General features: G+C 48.4%; 1 protein-coding gene across 3 annotated transcripts in view; it reads right to left on the bottom strand.

Moving 5' to 3' along the window:
* NR3C2 (nuclear receptor subfamily 3 group C member 2) overlaps window positions 1–15,770 on the bottom strand; it is a 218,602-nt gene extending 202,832 nt beyond the window's left edge. Inside the window, exons 1-2 of one of the 3 annotated variants that reach the window (XM_068402663.1) lie at window positions 15,588–15,770; window positions 8,771–10,532 (exon numbers count right to left, since the gene is read on the bottom strand). In XM_068402663.1, coding sequence (XP_068258764.1) covers window positions 8,771–10,530 — 1,760 coding nt within the window. In that variant the 5' untranslated portion in view covers window positions 10,531–10,532; window positions 15,588–15,770. Of the gene's footprint in view, window positions 1–8,770; window positions 10,546–13,888; window positions 13,978–15,587 lie in introns of those variants that run through there. The other 2 variants (XM_068402662.1, XM_068402661.1) reach the window with 2 other exon arrangements.
* Window positions 15,771–16,726: the final 956 nt, after the last annotated feature.

Below are 16,726 nucleotides of genomic sequence, written 5' to 3'. Positions count from 1 at the left end.
CAAGGTCCCTGGCACTCCAGTCTTCAAAAAAAATGCTGAAGTGCATGACAGGTTTCTAGAGACAAAACTTCAGCAATGCTAAAAGCGAGATCTCCGACCTTTTGGAGCAGCTCATATTTGAACTCAAGCCTCCTGAGGGAAAATAAAGATTGCTGTCTTGATGCCCCGACCTTAAGGCATGCTTCCAGAAGCAATCCCTTTCCTGCTCCTAGCCTGAAGGCAGTGACATGAAACTTTACTAGGAGACCAGGTCCCACCTCCAGCCTTGCTTCAGTCAGACAAGAGGCCATGTTCGAATGGGGAATACGGCGAGCCACCTGCAAAAGAGCCCACTCCCCACTCTCTTACCTGCAGCAATACTAACGAAGAGCTAAAGATGCAAACAAGATTGATTTTTCAAGGTGAGACATTGCCAGAGTAAACCGGGGCTCGCCGGTTATGAAACCAAGTTTCCAAAGGGCTCAGAGAACACAGGTCTCGGTAAGGACACGCTGGGTGACGCATTCACACGGGTACACGGACACGATCGCCTTGCGCAAGCTTGTGGGGATGCACAGGCGCGGGCACCTGCCTGCCACAGCAGGGCAACGTGCCTCAGACGGTGCAGGCGCTTCAGTCCATTCTCGTACCAGCAAAACTCAGCGGCTGCCCCTTTTCCTGTATGGCCTGGGTCTGCCATGAAGAAGCAAAGCACAACTTAAAAATTACCTAAGCAGAGCACTGCTTTGCCTAGAGAACTGCTCCAATCTCCCCAGGGGACTCCCAAGCCAAGACCAGGACAGTCTCCATGCACCCTCCATCCTGACCCATCGAGGCAGGTACAGAAGAGCTGGCTAACAAAAGAAATTAAGTACTGTAGCGATGGGTTTTGCCAGACTGCGCTACCATGTTAGCACAAGACAGTATGCAGAAAAACATTGCCAAAAATGCTAGCAAGACCCTATAGTTCAGCAGCTGGGACAGCCAAAATCCTAGTCAGGACAAATACTTACTTCCCAGTTCTGACCTGTGATTAAAAACTCTCAGACCACTGATAGATTACACTGTTCAAAATAAACCTCTAAAATACATGTTTGTTTTGTAGACTTAAGACTGAATACGAACCCGAAATGGTCATACACACACAAAAATGGGAGTAAGATATTCTCCCAAATCCAAAAGATTCAGAAAATATTATTAAAGATGGCAGATTTTTTGAATCTCTTTTTCAGAAACCTAATTGCTAGGGAATTGGTTTATAAAGCTACCATTTTTAGAAACTTGAGATAGCACCTCTCAAAAGCAGACAAGGAAAGAAAAGCAAAATAGAAAAGATTTGTGTGTCCTGTCCAAATTCTAACCTGAAAGCCCTAGAAAGTTATTTCACCTCCAGATGCCAAGTAGAAAGTATTGTTTAGAAGACAGAATGGAAATGAGTATAAAAATTGTTAGAAACATTCAGCAATTAGTCTAAAATTTGCTTTTTTAACCTCAGGGCTGTAACTCTTTGATCTATTATTAACTATCACTAACCACAATCAGCAGCGTACCCATGCATCTTAGGAGAGCGTACAAATTCCTATAAGCCATTTTACATATTATCCATAAATACTGGATTCTGTTTCTGCTCAGACGTTCCAACCAAAGTTTACTTTTTTTCTTTTTAAAGAAATACCTTTATATGTTAACCCTAAGTTAACCCCACCTCCAAATATTAAATTTAGGCTATCAATTGGCTCATAAAGCAAATATGCAGCTTACAGATTGCAGATTTATACTAACTTAGTTTAGCAACTAGCTAACAGCACATTCTAATGTAATTGCAGGGGCTTAATTCACAGTTTAAGATAAATAAATAAAATTCAGGTTATTTTCTCATGACCTACCACCAAAGTAGGAACTTCTGCTATAATACAACTCAGTAAAGAAAGTGTCTTGCAAAAATATTTGTTCACATACTGAATAGATATAACCAGTGTTACTTATCCTTTTAGGAATCCAGAATAATCAACAGCATGGTTTTGGTTTTCTGTAGCTTTTTGTTTGTTTTGGGGGGTTTTCTGGGGGGTTAGTGGGGTGGGAGGGTTGGTTTTTGTGTTTTAAATCCTTCAGTATTGATTTCAGTAAAGTAGAGAAAGACAACCACCCAGATCATATCCTTTCAGAAAACACACTGTTAAGCTCTGGTAAACCATGTTAATAAACCTCAGCTGGGGAAAAAAAAACCAACACCCAAACAAACAAGGTCAAAGCTTCCCATTTAAAGAGACACTTTATTTGAAAACTTTGACCTGAAAGCAAATCAGCTCTCAAGGTTTTGTAAAATTCTGGGGTTCCTAAACAGAAAGTATTATTAAAGGATGCGCACGCACCCTGCTTCCAAGGGTGAGAAGGGAGTGCCATCTCCCGCGCACGTGCACAGCCCCACACAGAGCTGAGAGCTGTTGCTGCAGCTCTTGCTAGTAGTGGTACTGGAGCAGGCTACCTTGGGAACTGCTGGCATGGATAAACTGGGCCTTCCTGACCTACAATCCTTTCCCCTACAGCATAAATCAAAAAAGATGCCTTCCTCCAAGGTCAGCCTGTCTCCTCCAGCAGCAAAACCAACGTGGCTCCAACAGGAGAGGGCGTTCAGTGAGGACCCAACAGAAGGTGACCTTCCACTGCATTTCGCACTAGTAGGGCAGCAAGCAGTCAAATCATGCCATGGTCTATTTACGGTGCATTCAAACGTGCCCAATAATGCTGCAAGGACTTGGACAATTGCACACAATGGAAATACTCCTTGCTTTTTCTCCACAGATCTCTCTCACACGGAGGAGGCTGCAGCTGAAGTAATTCCTATGCTGAGCACCCAGCACTGTGTAGCAACCAGCTGCATGTGAAAACTGATAAAAGTACTAAACTTAGATGTATTTAATACCTCTTTTTCACACACTCTTTTTAGTTTCCTCGTCGGACCATTTTTATCACTCATACAGCCATACTGTAAGACACATTTGCCAGAGAACAAGTTATGGTTCTATATTCATCCTAAACTGTGGTGTTTTCTGACCTCTGAGAACTTAAACCTGAAATCACAGCACTCCACTGTTGTCCAAGAAGTTTTGGTTGAAAGCAGTCCATTATTAACTCCAGCTCCTACAACTCTGTTTGAAGACTCAATACATACAGTTAAAAAACTGAAACTGCCTTTTAAAAACATACCCTGAAAATACAAGTGCCCAGATTATGGCTCAACAACACATTATCTTTTAGCAGAAATGTGCACTTAGGATATTTCATAGGCTCCTTTCCCCTTCTGTCCCTTCAGTTTGTTCTCGTGTCCATGTCATACCACGCTGCTCACCAAGCTGCACTGACCTGTTGGTTTTTAGAGCTGCAGAGTGAACTGGATCAGGAACCTGACCTGGCTTTCACATACAACGCTCAAAGGGCAAAGCCAGAGTCAGACCAGACAAGGCATGGCCCAACAGTATATTTCACCACTGCAAAAAAATACATTGTTCAGCTACAAATGACACCCAACAGCAACTGCTACTCAAGCCTGGGTTCAGCAAAGCACCAATATGTATCTAGAAATCTGATTCAGCTGAGCAGAGCGCTTCACAGCAGGTTTAAGTTCCATTAATGCTAAGTGTTGGTTGAGTAAGGACAGGTTATTGAATCCCAACTTAACAACTTACTCCCTCTGCAGACGAGTACTGCATGAGTATTGATACCGCTGCAGCAATCCCTGTGTGCGCTTACCTGCATAACAGCAACGCATATCCCATAAACTAGGATGGGAACATTTTTATACAGTACATATTTCAGACATCAGTGTCTTCCAGTCCTCATGAAAATAGACTGATCCATACTGCCGGAATACGGATAACCAAAATTTCTTCTGCTTGCTAAAATCGGTGCATGAAGGTGATCCCACCTTCCCCTTTTTCAGAAAGCCATCAAAAGAAGATACCATAGTGAGATTCTGTATCACCAAAGTGATATAAAAGCTAGGAAACAATGATTAACTATTATCAGAATAAACTATGGCAAACTGATTTCCAACAGTCAGGTATTGTGAAGTTCAGCAGATTCAACTGGCAATAGAAATGTTTTAGTAATACACATTACTATCCCCACACACAAAGAAACAAACAACTCCTAGATATTGGCATATGGATTGACAACAGAGCTCTTATTTCCCCAGATTTGGAAGATCCACCCATTTATGGAACACAATTTTCCAGCAATGTGGACTTCTCCCTGCCACAGCACAGGAGATTTAAGGCTATGGTCTACGATATGAAAGAATCATTGGCGAAAAAAGTTTGCACAGTAAATTTGTGGGAAGCTAAAGAGGAAAACAGTCCTGCCAAGCATGGAGAATATTTTAACAGCACGGTCTTTCTCCCATAAAGTCCGTCAGCAAACAGAGGTCAAGGCCATTCACAAATTCTAAAAATAATATTTACCAGACCTTTATCTCTCTGGCAGGTATAATTCTGATAAGTGACTATTCTAGATAATATTTAACATAAACGTTTATTTACAAAAATACTTGCAATAGCCTGAAATCAGATTTTAACCAGAATCACCCACTCAAGCCAGTGAAGGTTACACGTAAATGAAGACCATGTTATTGGGTTGTTTTTTTGTTTAGGGTTGCATTAGGTGGGTTTTATTTGGGCTGCTAAAATTAGGGTCTATGAAAAAAATGCTGACCCACGTGAATGGCTCAGGAACAGATAGGTATAAGAAGTCCCTAAAATACTGTCAATGTTTGATCAAAGATTTGACCATAAGCCCCAAGAAGTCAATGAGAGTCACCTCATGACGAGTCTTACAACTTGTTTTAACAGACATAAATTAGACTCTAAAATATCAGGAAACACTGTTTTGAAGAGAAATCTCCTTGTCTGAATGACAATTGAAACATAATTATTGAGAAATATATGCAATTTATGTTAAAATAGTAAACTTTTTTTAATAATAACACATCAAACTTTTGTGAATTCATCCCACACTGGATTACACCAGTGGAACTGCCAGGAAGAAACTACAGTAGGAGTACCAGCCCTTAGTTTCTACCACAGCTGCTGAGAAAAGCAAGTATGTATGTGTACATACATGAGTTAATATGGAAATTAGAGGGAAAAGGCACATTTGCAGAAGAAGCTTTAGGTAAGAGCTAATGCAGCAGAAAGGTCATCCTCCTCAATTTTTACTGTTGTTTCAAGCAACCATGACATTTTCCTAAGCCATTTGGAAAATTGCATAATTGGCACGATCATGAGGCTCAGGCTGGTACCCTGATTCAGATGAGCAATCACCTTAAAGTGAAATCTTATCTTGATTCTTAGTGTAGGTTTTCATCAATGACATCACACAATCACACGTACCTTCCTTTTCAAGCCCGCTTTGCTATTATTTAGTTTAGAAACCATTATTTCTTAGAAACGTCATTCATGGAGAGGGGACCTGTACAGACAGACAGGTATGATTCACCCTCTATTAAACATGTAAAAATCTTTCAAAGACAAAGACATGTTCTGCATGCATATTAGCAGAAGAAAAACATTTAAAAGGGAATAAAGGAACTTGGTTTTGCTGAAGAGGCTTTTGCTCCCCAAACACCACAAGCTGCAATGTTATAAACAAAGTTACCACCAACTAACTTAAAAAGAACCCTAAATGTGGACATCTAATAAAAGTAACTGAAGGAGAAAAAGAGAAAAGTTCTAGTTGCCAGTGGGTAATTGGCACAGTCAATAAGGTAGCAAGGCATTTTAAATGTTGTAACTATGTTTATTAGACACTATCAGCAAGTATGACTGACTCAAGAAAGGTGATATTCTAACAGGAATAAAACATTAATTTTTTACAGTAATATTCTCAATGTGAAAAGTCATCTTCATTCCTGGTCACCCACTCTTTTTCACCATGTAAGCTGCAAGTCAGAAGCGGACTAAAAAGGGTACAATGTCGAGGTTCATAAAATAATGCTGCCAAAACAAGATATATTGAACGCTGGTCATCTATTGGCTTTAGAGAACCATGTAGTCTATTTTTTCCCTTCATCTTAGTCTTTGCTTATGGCAATTTATATTGCAGGGTAACCATACCTGAAAAAACGTGAAGACTTGGAATACCAGATACTTTAAAATATTGCAGACTTCGAAAGGTTAATCACATGCTGTAGAAGTCTGCAAAATGTATGATGCCTGATAGGGCTGACACATCAGGAAAAAACCTGACTGGAAGTAACGAGGATCTGGTTTGGATGTAGCGTGCAGAGGTGCAATGCTGCTGTTGTGATGATGACGGAAGAGAGACTTCACAATCCCCATACCATGCTGACATGGGACAGCTGAAACCCACCTTGGGACGCTGGGCCTGACGTGATTTTAAACTGTGTGTGTTTTACTACTACACTTTGGAGCCTGAACAAACTTGCACATGATTTCCTCTGTTTTAGCTAGAACACAGCACAGAAATTAAGAGAAAGTAATGATCAATTCGAGGTTCATTAGCAAGAGTGAGCTTCTACATCTGTGACATTCTATGTTGAGTCTTTATGACTTGTCTCGTCAGCAGGCACCTATGTGTTCAAATCTGTACTGCTAAAATGTCCTCTACATGAATTTACCTTGAAACTTGTAAGGGCTTTGCACAGGTTCCCAGCTCCACCTGTTAGCATAAAGACATTGCCAAGCAGCTTAAGAGCAACATTTAGTTAAATAATGGGGCTGAGTTAAGAGATTTGAAATGATGACACATGTCCTAATCTGAAGTACAGATCAGGATGCCTGAAGTGTCGCAACCCTGCAGATCTCCATCACCTGAACAGAATTCCACACGTGCAGTAATAGCTCTGAGCGCTAAAAATTTCAGGATTTCAATCCTGCAAAGTAACAGCTACACTCGCCTGCATATCTTACTGAGGTATCAGCTTAAAGAACAAAGACAGAAAAGTGTATCAAGCCTGGGTCATCATCAAGCCTGATGACACAGATCATCCATTTACTGGTCTAGAGGTAAACAGATGAGAAGAGCTACCATGGACTAATGTCAAATCAGAAGACTCCTCCAAAAGCCTTATGAGAAACTGTCATTCAAAACACAACTATTGATGCTCCTACCAGCATGTCCCTGTTTATTGTGCCTGTCCCTGCAACGGATGACAACCTTGACTCAGCACAAGCAGCACTTACTCACGCAAAAGCTCTCACGGATGGCAGGAGCTACTTGCCCAAGTAACAGTGCTCAACCACAAAGGCAGTAAAATATTGAGTATTTTCAGGCATCCCATCAGTCTTCTGGTGAACTTTTCTCACTATATAAATAATGCAATACATGAAAATTTCATCAGGTAAAATAACTAGAAAACAGTAACTTCCCCTTCCTTGATCCAAGAAAGCACATTTGAGCCAAGCCTGGATGATAACAAATATCCAGCCACATGCAAAGTTCAGCATAAAGGTGGGATACAGCCCTTTGAAGTCGAGAAGGGCATACTAAAAAGTGCATTCTTTAGAGACCATATTTGAAATGGCCAAAGAAGAAGTGAAGTATGGCTTGCAAAATGATAAGGAGATTGTAGAGATATTAGACAGATCTGAGAATAAAATGGAAATATTTGAAGGCTGTTTTTTTTTCCTCCTAGGTAGATAAGCTGTTTTCCCTCCTCAAAAGCACCATTACTTTAGGTATTCTGTTTTTCCCTGCAACACTGTTGTTTTTTCAGAAATATTTAGCGTTATACAAATACGGCAAACACTACACATCCTCTTCAGCCCACTCCAAGAATAAGGCAGACGTTCCATTCACTAAGGGCAGTTGCGTATCTCATGACAAGAAAAAAAAGACTTGAGAAAGGTAAATGCAAATTCTGCTACTGGCCATTTCGATGAGCTTTAGCACAAACCTTTGGTGAGCCTGTTTGACACTCGAAGAAGCTACGTGACTATTTTAACTCAGTCATGCTGTCAGATGCACTTAACTTTTAGTATTGACTATGAAACTAGATAGTTTATGAAAGTAAGCGTCCTTTATCAGATACATGAACACCTGTTTGCTTAAGTACGGGCTTCCATGAATCAGCCAAGAAACACAAATTTAAATGACACTTGCATATTTCTCTTCCACCAAAAGCGAGGAGATCAGTTTATCCATTTATCCCTTTCAAATGCGTCAAGTTTTAACAGCCCTCCTCCTTCTGGAGGCATTTTTCTATATATACAAACCAAATGTTCCTACAGTTAAAATACAGAAATAATATGTTGCCACAGGCTTGTAAGGTTTAGTTTTTAAACTTAACCAGTTAAAGGCCGGTACAAACTTATAACCATGCATCTTTCCAAAAACAGATTCCCAACACTATCGTTTTCTTATCCTCATCTAAACATTTCATCTGCGGTACAACACATTCAAGCACCAGCTAAGAAAGAACAACCATTATAGGACACACAAGACCAATTTTACTAAGCGCTCATTATGGGAAAAACAACATTTATAGTAGTAAGAGCTCATAAACATACTAAAGCTACACTTTCAAATCGAATAACAAGAGAATATAATATGTTCTTTTTAAATATTAAAGCCAGCACATTGTTTTTATTAAAGGCAGAGTAAAATACAGCAAGAAACCAGCAAATGTAATGGTAAGAATTGAAATGCAAACAAAGAATTATGCATCAGTTTGAGAAATACCGCCCTTGTCCCATTTCAATTCGTGCCTTGTTTGTTTAATGCAGGGGAAGAAGGAAAAAAAAAGAAAAATAAAAGAAGTAATTTGCCTGCTCACCTGGACACGTTTTCTGGAATGTACTCTAGAACCGGATACCCATCACTTCTTCTGGATGCCAACTCCGAATGTGACTTCCAGGTCTCCACTAGCGTGCTGACAGGAGGGAACGAGCTCAGGTGCTGAAACGCCTGCTCTCGAGCAACCGGCCGCGACAAAGATATCGTGCCTTGGGCACCGATCCTGTAGTGAAACGACTGTCCACCTGAATTTACACCCACAATGGCAGAGGATGGTATACTGTTTTCTTGGTAATAGCTGCCATCGTCAGGCTCCTGCTTAATTCCCACAGGTAGGCCTGGATTTGGAAAACCGCTACCTTCACAACTTCCATCAAATGAAGAAACAGGTGGTCCTAAAATCCCAGAAAGAGAGTAATAGTCTTTGTCATCCATAAAAGAAAAATATGAGCCATCTGTGAATGGGAAAGGATTTACTGTTTGATTCCCCTTAAAAGAGGCACCAGAACAAGGATGCTTGGCTGACTCTTGCTTCACTGGTACTGAAAAGGGGGAATCTGAGTTTATTTTGCTGCTGTCGCCAATGCACGCGCTACCAAATGAACCGTCTGGCTCGGATTTTATGAACTGAACAAGGTTCATCTGACTGTTGTTGGAGATGGCGTTCTCCATTTCCTCCATCTTAGGAAATGTGAGTTCTTGAGCACCCTTGTCCTTTGTTTCTGGACTGGGAACGGTATCTTGGCTTCTGCTAGGTCCCGCTGGCGTGCCGGAAGCTGGGAATCCTAGGGAGTTGTTTGCAGGGCTACAGATGGATGATCCCACAGTGCTAACCGCTGGACTAGAACGAGTGGACCTGTTATTGGCATTGGAAGGGCTGGCAATGGAGCTCCTCGAGTTCAGGTTCGCGGGACTGGACACAGAAGATCGCATAGTGATATTATTGGGACTAGAGACGGGAGATTTCACGCTGCAATGACTGGGAGGACTAGAAATCGGTGATTTCATGCTACTTATCGGGCTAGAAAGTGGAGACCCAACATTGCTAACGTGCGCAGGACTGTGCAACATAGACCCCCGGTTTTCAACGTTCGGCGAGCGTGACAAAGGGGTTCCCTGGCCGATGGGGCTGTGCACGGCAAAGTTCCCAAAGTTGGCAGTAGTTGAGGACACAGAGTTAACTCCAGCAGGACTACACACCGAGGAAGCCATGTTCTGAGGGCTACAGCCCGAAGGGCTTTTCTCTTGACACATGATAGGGCTTTTGACAATAGCATGCATGGCACCACCGTTCACAGTGCTCGCAGAGTCCGACATCAAAGACCTCAAGGGCCTGCTGGTGCTGTGGAGGGGAGAAGAGCAATGGCCATTCTCTTTGTAGAGTTTCACCAGCTGCTCCACGTTCTGGTAGATCTTTCCCGGGCTCCCCTGGTTCTGCTGATCATAGGGGTAATCGGCGTCTCGTATCGAATCCATATATAAACCCATGGATTCGGCCACAGTTGCCGACAGCTCCTTTGACTCTGTTTCGGTTTTGATGTCAGAGGGCAAAAGACCAGGCTGACTTCTGTCTTGCTGCAGGCAGGAGAGTAGCTCAGGTTTTTCTTTGCTGTTTCCTTGAGCACTGCTGTTGGCAAAAGCGCCGGCAGCGCAGCTTACATTTACAATCTCCATATAGTTACTGTCATCAGTCTGCTCTCCAGCACCTATAGAAGAATACTCCACAGACTGAGAACCTTGACCCCACCGTCTCTCCATATCTAAGCCTTCTGGGTAGCTGTGGTATCCTTTTGTCTCCATAACTAGCAAAGACATATACAAAAAAGCAAAATTAATAAATGACAGGACAGTGTGACTTCCTAAGGAAATTTCCTAATTTCCTAAGGAAACAAGGCATATCCGCTCACTCTGTCTATCCTCCTCTCTGTCTGCCTGCCGGTCTCGTTTCCCTGCCCCATCCATCATCCCTCAACCATTTGTCCAATTTCAATCGAACCAAGGGAAAAGGTCTCACAGATATGACAGCCGTCATATGCTTTCTGAGAGAAAACTGGTCAGCAGTTAGAAAAGACCCAAATTATTGCTCCCCGCCCTGCCCCAAAAGGAACAGCTCGGCAACGTCAGCACAACAACCGCCCACCCTCGCTGGCCGCAGCCCCGTGGCCGGTGCCAGCAGCACTGTGGGCTGCCCCGCACCCAGGGGCCAGCGAGGAAAAAAGGGAAGGGGACAGCAAGGAAGGAGGGGAAGCAGAGAGGTCCTGAAAGGAGGACACGTTGGTGGTAGGCAGGACATAAACCCCATGGAAATTGCTCATCACAGTTCTCCTCCTCCAAAGACCTTCCACTGCCATGCTACAGGGACAGCAAAGCAAGGGAGGCTGGTGTGCTGAGAGGGTTTCTCTTCATCATATAGCGTAACATAGGACGCTTTAGAAGGAAGCAGCAGTTCTGAGCGGCCGGGCACTGACTTGCCCCTTCACCGCTATACAAACTGCTTGTACAGCCACCTGAGGAGACACAAAGGACGGGCCGAGTGGGGAGTGCAAAAGTTGAATGGGAAACATTTCTGCCACAGAGGAAGGAGATCAGATTAGGTGGGGATGCGTGGCTATTAAATGGATCCATAATTTTGCAAACCTCCATGGCAGCCAGCAAGAGGAATATATAAAGAAAAGTAAACCTTGTTCTAAAATAGACCCTAAAAAAACCCTCCCATCCCACATGCCACTCTCTCAGTGCAGGAAACAAAATGCATGACCTAGCATCCATTATTCTGAAAATAACGTATAACATTTTTTTTTAAGGAATTGGCTCTTAGTATCATTATAACTGTAGAAACTCAAGTGCCAATAGTTACAATATAAGTATTATGCAAATATTTTTTTCCTTTCAGAATGTATTAATTTTCCAGTATTGAATTTAGTGTTTAATCCCTTTACTTAACACTACTTAAAAATGCTATTTTAAGCAAAATTATAAAAACAAACAAACAAAAAATCTTAAAATGAATGACTCAAATACTTCTTTGCCCTTATTTAGAACTGTGGCCCTATGCCTACATTCCCCTCAAGCATAAATTTTATTAGAACATCATCATGTGTATCAAATCACATTCCTATAGCCTAAAATTTTCAGACAGAAGTGCCTACTTCCACATAAAGTCACTCCCAGATAAGCACCTACTCCTAATTTAAGTGCTGAGCAAGCCTAATTCCTAGAGAAATCAATTGCAGCTGTGAGTGACCAGCATTTCTGAAAACCAGGAAACTTAGTTAAGGCTTAAAATTAGGATGTAAGTGACCAGCATTTCTGAAAACCAGGAAACTTAGTTAAGGCTTAAAATTAGGATGTAAGTGAATTTTAACTCTCAGAAACACTGTGTACCAGGAAATCTCAGTTATAGGCCTAACAATACACTAGTGCACGAGCTTTGTAGCGATCTCTCTCAGAGCAGTAAATTTCAAACTTCATACATTATCAATAGGCAAGCATACTTTAAAACTTCAGCAAACAAAAATCTGGGTCACGCAAAGAAAAAAAAAAATTAAAGGAAAATGTCCTGGTCCTGCACTTCCAGAGAGAGAGGCACTGTCTGGTAAATATAACCAAGAGGATCAAAAAGCAGCAGAGACATTATTTGTGGCCTGATACAAGTTCAGTTTAAAATGACAGACATAAATTAGAAAGAACGCAGCAGCAAAGAGATTTTTTGGGAGTGCTGGTTTCTGTCACCTCCGAGCGCCTCGGTGGATACTAGAACTGAATAATCATCTCACGGGTTGCTGATAGCATAAAGGTTTCGTTTTGTTTTTCTAAGCAGAACTTATTACAACTTGACTAGCGTGTTTATCCTCGATACCCACACTTCACCTACTGCACAGACATGCCTTTTTTCTAACTTTCACTAAGTGAATTTGACCGTGGGCTAAAACATCCAAAGATAACAACAGAAGCTGAGTCGTGTTATGTATCGGAACTGCGACCATCTACATCTGATATTTTGTGGAAGAAAGCTTACGAGCACAGCAGTTTCCCCAGACAACCCCCCCCAAGAAGTACTAGGACACTGCGAGTTATGTATTTCACCCCAAACATATCAACAAACACAGCCCTCTGCAGTACGACTCTCCGATCAATCAGGCATGAAAGCAGTTTCGCAGCAACAGTCAAATAAAAAATCATATGGTACCTGGTATCCCTGCAACCAAAAGGTCACCTAGATACGGGAAAATGTGAAGTAAATCCAGTTTCATAAAACCTAAACCGATGGCTCAAGCAACCACCCACTTTTTATTTCTTAGGGTTCGTAAACGAAATTTTCTCTTTAAGTTTCACCGCCTGCGAGCCGCTCCGCTGACACAAAACTGCCCAGAGGACCAGAGTTTCATCGTCAAAGATGGGCTGGGGTTCCCCCCCCTTTTCCAGGGCAGCGGGGCACAGCTGGCAGCACGGGCAGGGCGGCTGCCCCCGCCGCCCCCGCGGACCCCGAGCGCGGAGCCACGCGGAGCCTTACGCGGGCCCCCGCGGCGGGGGGCCGGTCCCTCCGTCCTCGCACACACACGCGTGTTAACAACCACGCAGGCAGCGCACACGCTTATTTCCCCACCTGCCCTACGCCATATGGAGCATCACCGCAGCTCCCGGGCAGAAAGGCACCGCTTTGCACCCCTAACCTCGCCCCCCCCGCCCCTCCGCTTTCCCGCAGGTACAATCCGGATTCTCACGCGTGGGGGAAGCCAGCAGCGCCCGGGAGCGACCTCGCTCTCTCCCTCTCTCGCAGGCGTCCGCCGAGGGTCGGCCCGGGGCGCGGGCGGGGGGGGGGAATCCCGAGAGCCCAAACCCGCTTTCGGCCGAACCCGCTTCTCCTTCTCCCTCCCGCCGCCCCGATCCCCAAGCGGGGCACAAACGCTCGTTTTTCCACACAAACGCCGCTCCCCGCTCCCCACAGCGGGGAGGGTCGGGGTTATCACCGTGACACCCCCCCACACACAGCCGGAGGGCACGGGGGGGGGGGGGGGGGGCCCCCGGTGCCGAGCCCCGAAGTGCCCCCTCCACCGCCCCGCCACACCCCGGCAGCCCCACCTCCCGGTGCGGGTCGGGGAGCCGAGCGGCGCCCCCAGCCCCGCCGCACCCTGCGTCGGCCTCGGCCGCCCAGTACCTGTTGCAGCGGGGCGCGTCCCCGAGCCCCCGCCGGCGCGGAGGGCGGCGCGGAGCGGCGGGGCGGGCAGCGCTCACCCCCCTCCCCCGCCTGCCCGCCCGCCCGAGGCGCGCTGCGCTGCGCCGCGCCGCCCGGTGACACGGAGCGGCACCCGGGAGGGGACGGGAAAAGGTGCCAAGTCCTTTAAAAACATGTCACATGCCCAGATAAAGTTCAAGTTTACGTCCCGCCCGCCGCCCGCCCTCATTGGCAGGCGGGACGAGGAGCGCCGCGCGGCTGGGGCCAGGCCGCCGCCCCATTGGCTGGGGCGCGCCGTCAGTCACCCGCCGGGCGACATGACTGATACAAAGTTGCTGCGACACAGGCTGGAAAACGCATCTCCTTAAAGCCGCAGGGGCCGCCGCGGCCGCGCAGCCCCCGGGCGCCCGCCCCGCCGGGGAGCCGGGGGTCCCCCCCACCTGCCGCCCCGCCCGCAGGTGCCCGCCGGAGAAGGGTCGCGAGGCATCAGGCGGGGGCCCCCCGCGGGCAGGTGAGGTGCGCGGGGCGCGGCCGCCCCCGCTCGGTGCCCGCGCCGGCGGTAGAGCCGGGCATCGCCTCTCCGCTGGCCCGGGATTGCCGCCTTTCAGCGGCGCATTAATATGCACGGTACCGATGCAGCGGTGATTTAACCGAAAAATAAAAAAAAAAAAAAAAGGAAAAAAAATCCACGCAAGAGCGGAGCGGCGGCGGAGGAAGCGCGGGAGGGTTCAAGGACTCGTCGTCCGCTCTCCCCAGGCTGGCTCCGCTCCGCGGCACCCGGGCATCCCGCCGGGCGCCCCTGCCCGCTGCCTCCCCCCACCCAGGGGCAGTGACAAGGGCCGCGGGGACGGCCCCCCGGCTCCGGGGTGCTGCCCCCACCCCGGTGCCCGCGTCCCGGTTGCAGGAATACCCTTTTCCCAGGGAAGCCAAAAAGAAAAAAAGCCGCCGAGCAAACTTTCAGGCGATGCGCTCCCATCTCGCTCCGTAAATAACGCCCCCAGCTCCCGGGGAGCCCCCGGCAGCCGCTGACGCACGCTCCCAAACGGCCCCGGCCCCCACCGAGCCGTGATCCCGGCCCCCGCCCCGGCGCCGACCGGACCCCCACGTGCGCCCCCGGCCCGGCGGGGACAGCTCCGCGTCCCCGCAGGGTGACAGAGGCGCCCCTGGGAGCGGGGCGGGGGGGCTGAGCCCGCCAGGGAGCTGCAGCGCCGTGCGTCGCTCTGGGGCACCGCGCACCTTCGCCCGCAATCGTCCCTTGCGCGGACGCACGCACACAAACGCACAGACCCGCGTATGCTGCGGGAGCGGGGTTTGTATTCAATAGTCACAGCGACAGCGCCGACATCCCCAGGATTTGGGGTGTCACGTGCCCCCCTCATTTTCATATTCTTCCAAATATCGACCCGCACTCACGGGCCGAGGCGGCGGCGGCGGCTCCCAGCTCCAGCGGCGCGACCCGCGGAGCAGCCGCCGCTGCTGCGCTTCCCCGCGGCGCTGGCGCGGGCGCTGCCGAGCAATGGACGTGTCCTTCCCGCGAAGTTTTCACTGATGGGGACGGGACTGGCCGTGACCTGGATACGCCGGCTGGTGTGGCGGACACCCGCCCGGTCCCCGCCGCTCGCCCCGCCACTGCCCCCCGCGCCGCTCCGCGCCCCGCGCAAAGGTCCGCGGCTGCACTCACCTCCCCTACGACATGGTGGCGCGGCGGGAGGAGGCACGGCCCCCGGCTACTGCCAGCAAACCATCCGAGAGCCCGCACCGCCACCAAAAAAAAAAAAAAAAGAAAAAAAAAAAGTACGCGGAGGAAACGCCGGGAGCAGGGCCGGGCAGCGGACAGGGCGCTGGTGGCGGGGTCGGCGGGAGGGGGCTGCGGCGGCGGCGGCAGGCAGCGGCGGGGTGCCCGCGGCTCCGCTCGGCGCGGCTGGGCGGACAGCTCCCACCATGGACGCCTAGGTGGGTGGGTGTTCCCGCGGGTCACACCCTCGCCCGCCGGCGGAGGGGAGCGGGGGGTGGATCCAGCACCGGCAGCGGGGGGGGGGGGTGTGTGAGGGGATTGGGGGGGGCTAAGAGGGAGTGGGGGGGGAGGGAGAGAGACACCCTCAAAAAAAAAAACCAAACCCGAAAAAAAAAACTTATGTCATTCCAGGTAAAACTCCCATCTGCGCCACCAAGGAAGAGGAGGGAGGAGAGTGGCGAGGGTGTAAACTTTTTCCGCCCTCCCCCCCCCCGGTGCCGCCCGGCCCCTCGCAGCGCCCGGCGGCCGCGCCGCCCCCGCCGCCCCCTCCCGCACTGCTCGCCCCGGCGGCTCCCGGCGGCGCGGCGCCGCGGGGTTTCTCACGCACGGAGCCCGCCGCCGCCGCCGCGGTTCCTGGTTCGCGGAGCCGCCGGAGGAAGGGAAGGAGGGCGGGCGGCGGGGAGGCAGGGCGGACGGCGGGGGAGGAGTGTCTCCCCGCGCCCTTCCCCAGGCGGAGCGTCTCTCCCGGCCGTGGCGGCGGCAGCGGCGGAGCCCCCCCCTTCCCCGCCCGCTCCGACCGCCCCGCTCGGGGCTCCCCTGGACGGGATTTCGGGAGGAGGCTGCGCCCCCGCGCTGGGCCTGCGCCTTCCTTCGTACCGCTCCCCGCTCTGTCCCCCGGCCTGCCCTCGCCGTCCCGGGGTAACGCCGGGGAGGGGGCGCGTCCCCCCGGCACTGCTGCGGCTGCGGTGGAGCAAAGCCATCCTGATTTCAGACCTTTAAAAAAAAAAGCCTCGGCACTAACATCGATACTGGTTTTAAATTAACATTTCACTTGTGGCTAAGATGTTTTAAAGCTGATTATTTTT

Source organism: Nyctibius grandis, chromosome 6 (assembly GCF_013368605.1).
Source record: "Nyctibius grandis isolate bNycGra1 chromosome 6, bNycGra1.pri, whole genome shotgun sequence".
In the NCBI taxonomy this organism is placed as follows: domain Eukaryota; kingdom Metazoa; phylum Chordata; class Aves; order Nyctibiiformes; family Nyctibiidae; genus Nyctibius; species Nyctibius grandis.
This window is presented reverse-complemented; position numbering and strand designations above follow the sequence as displayed.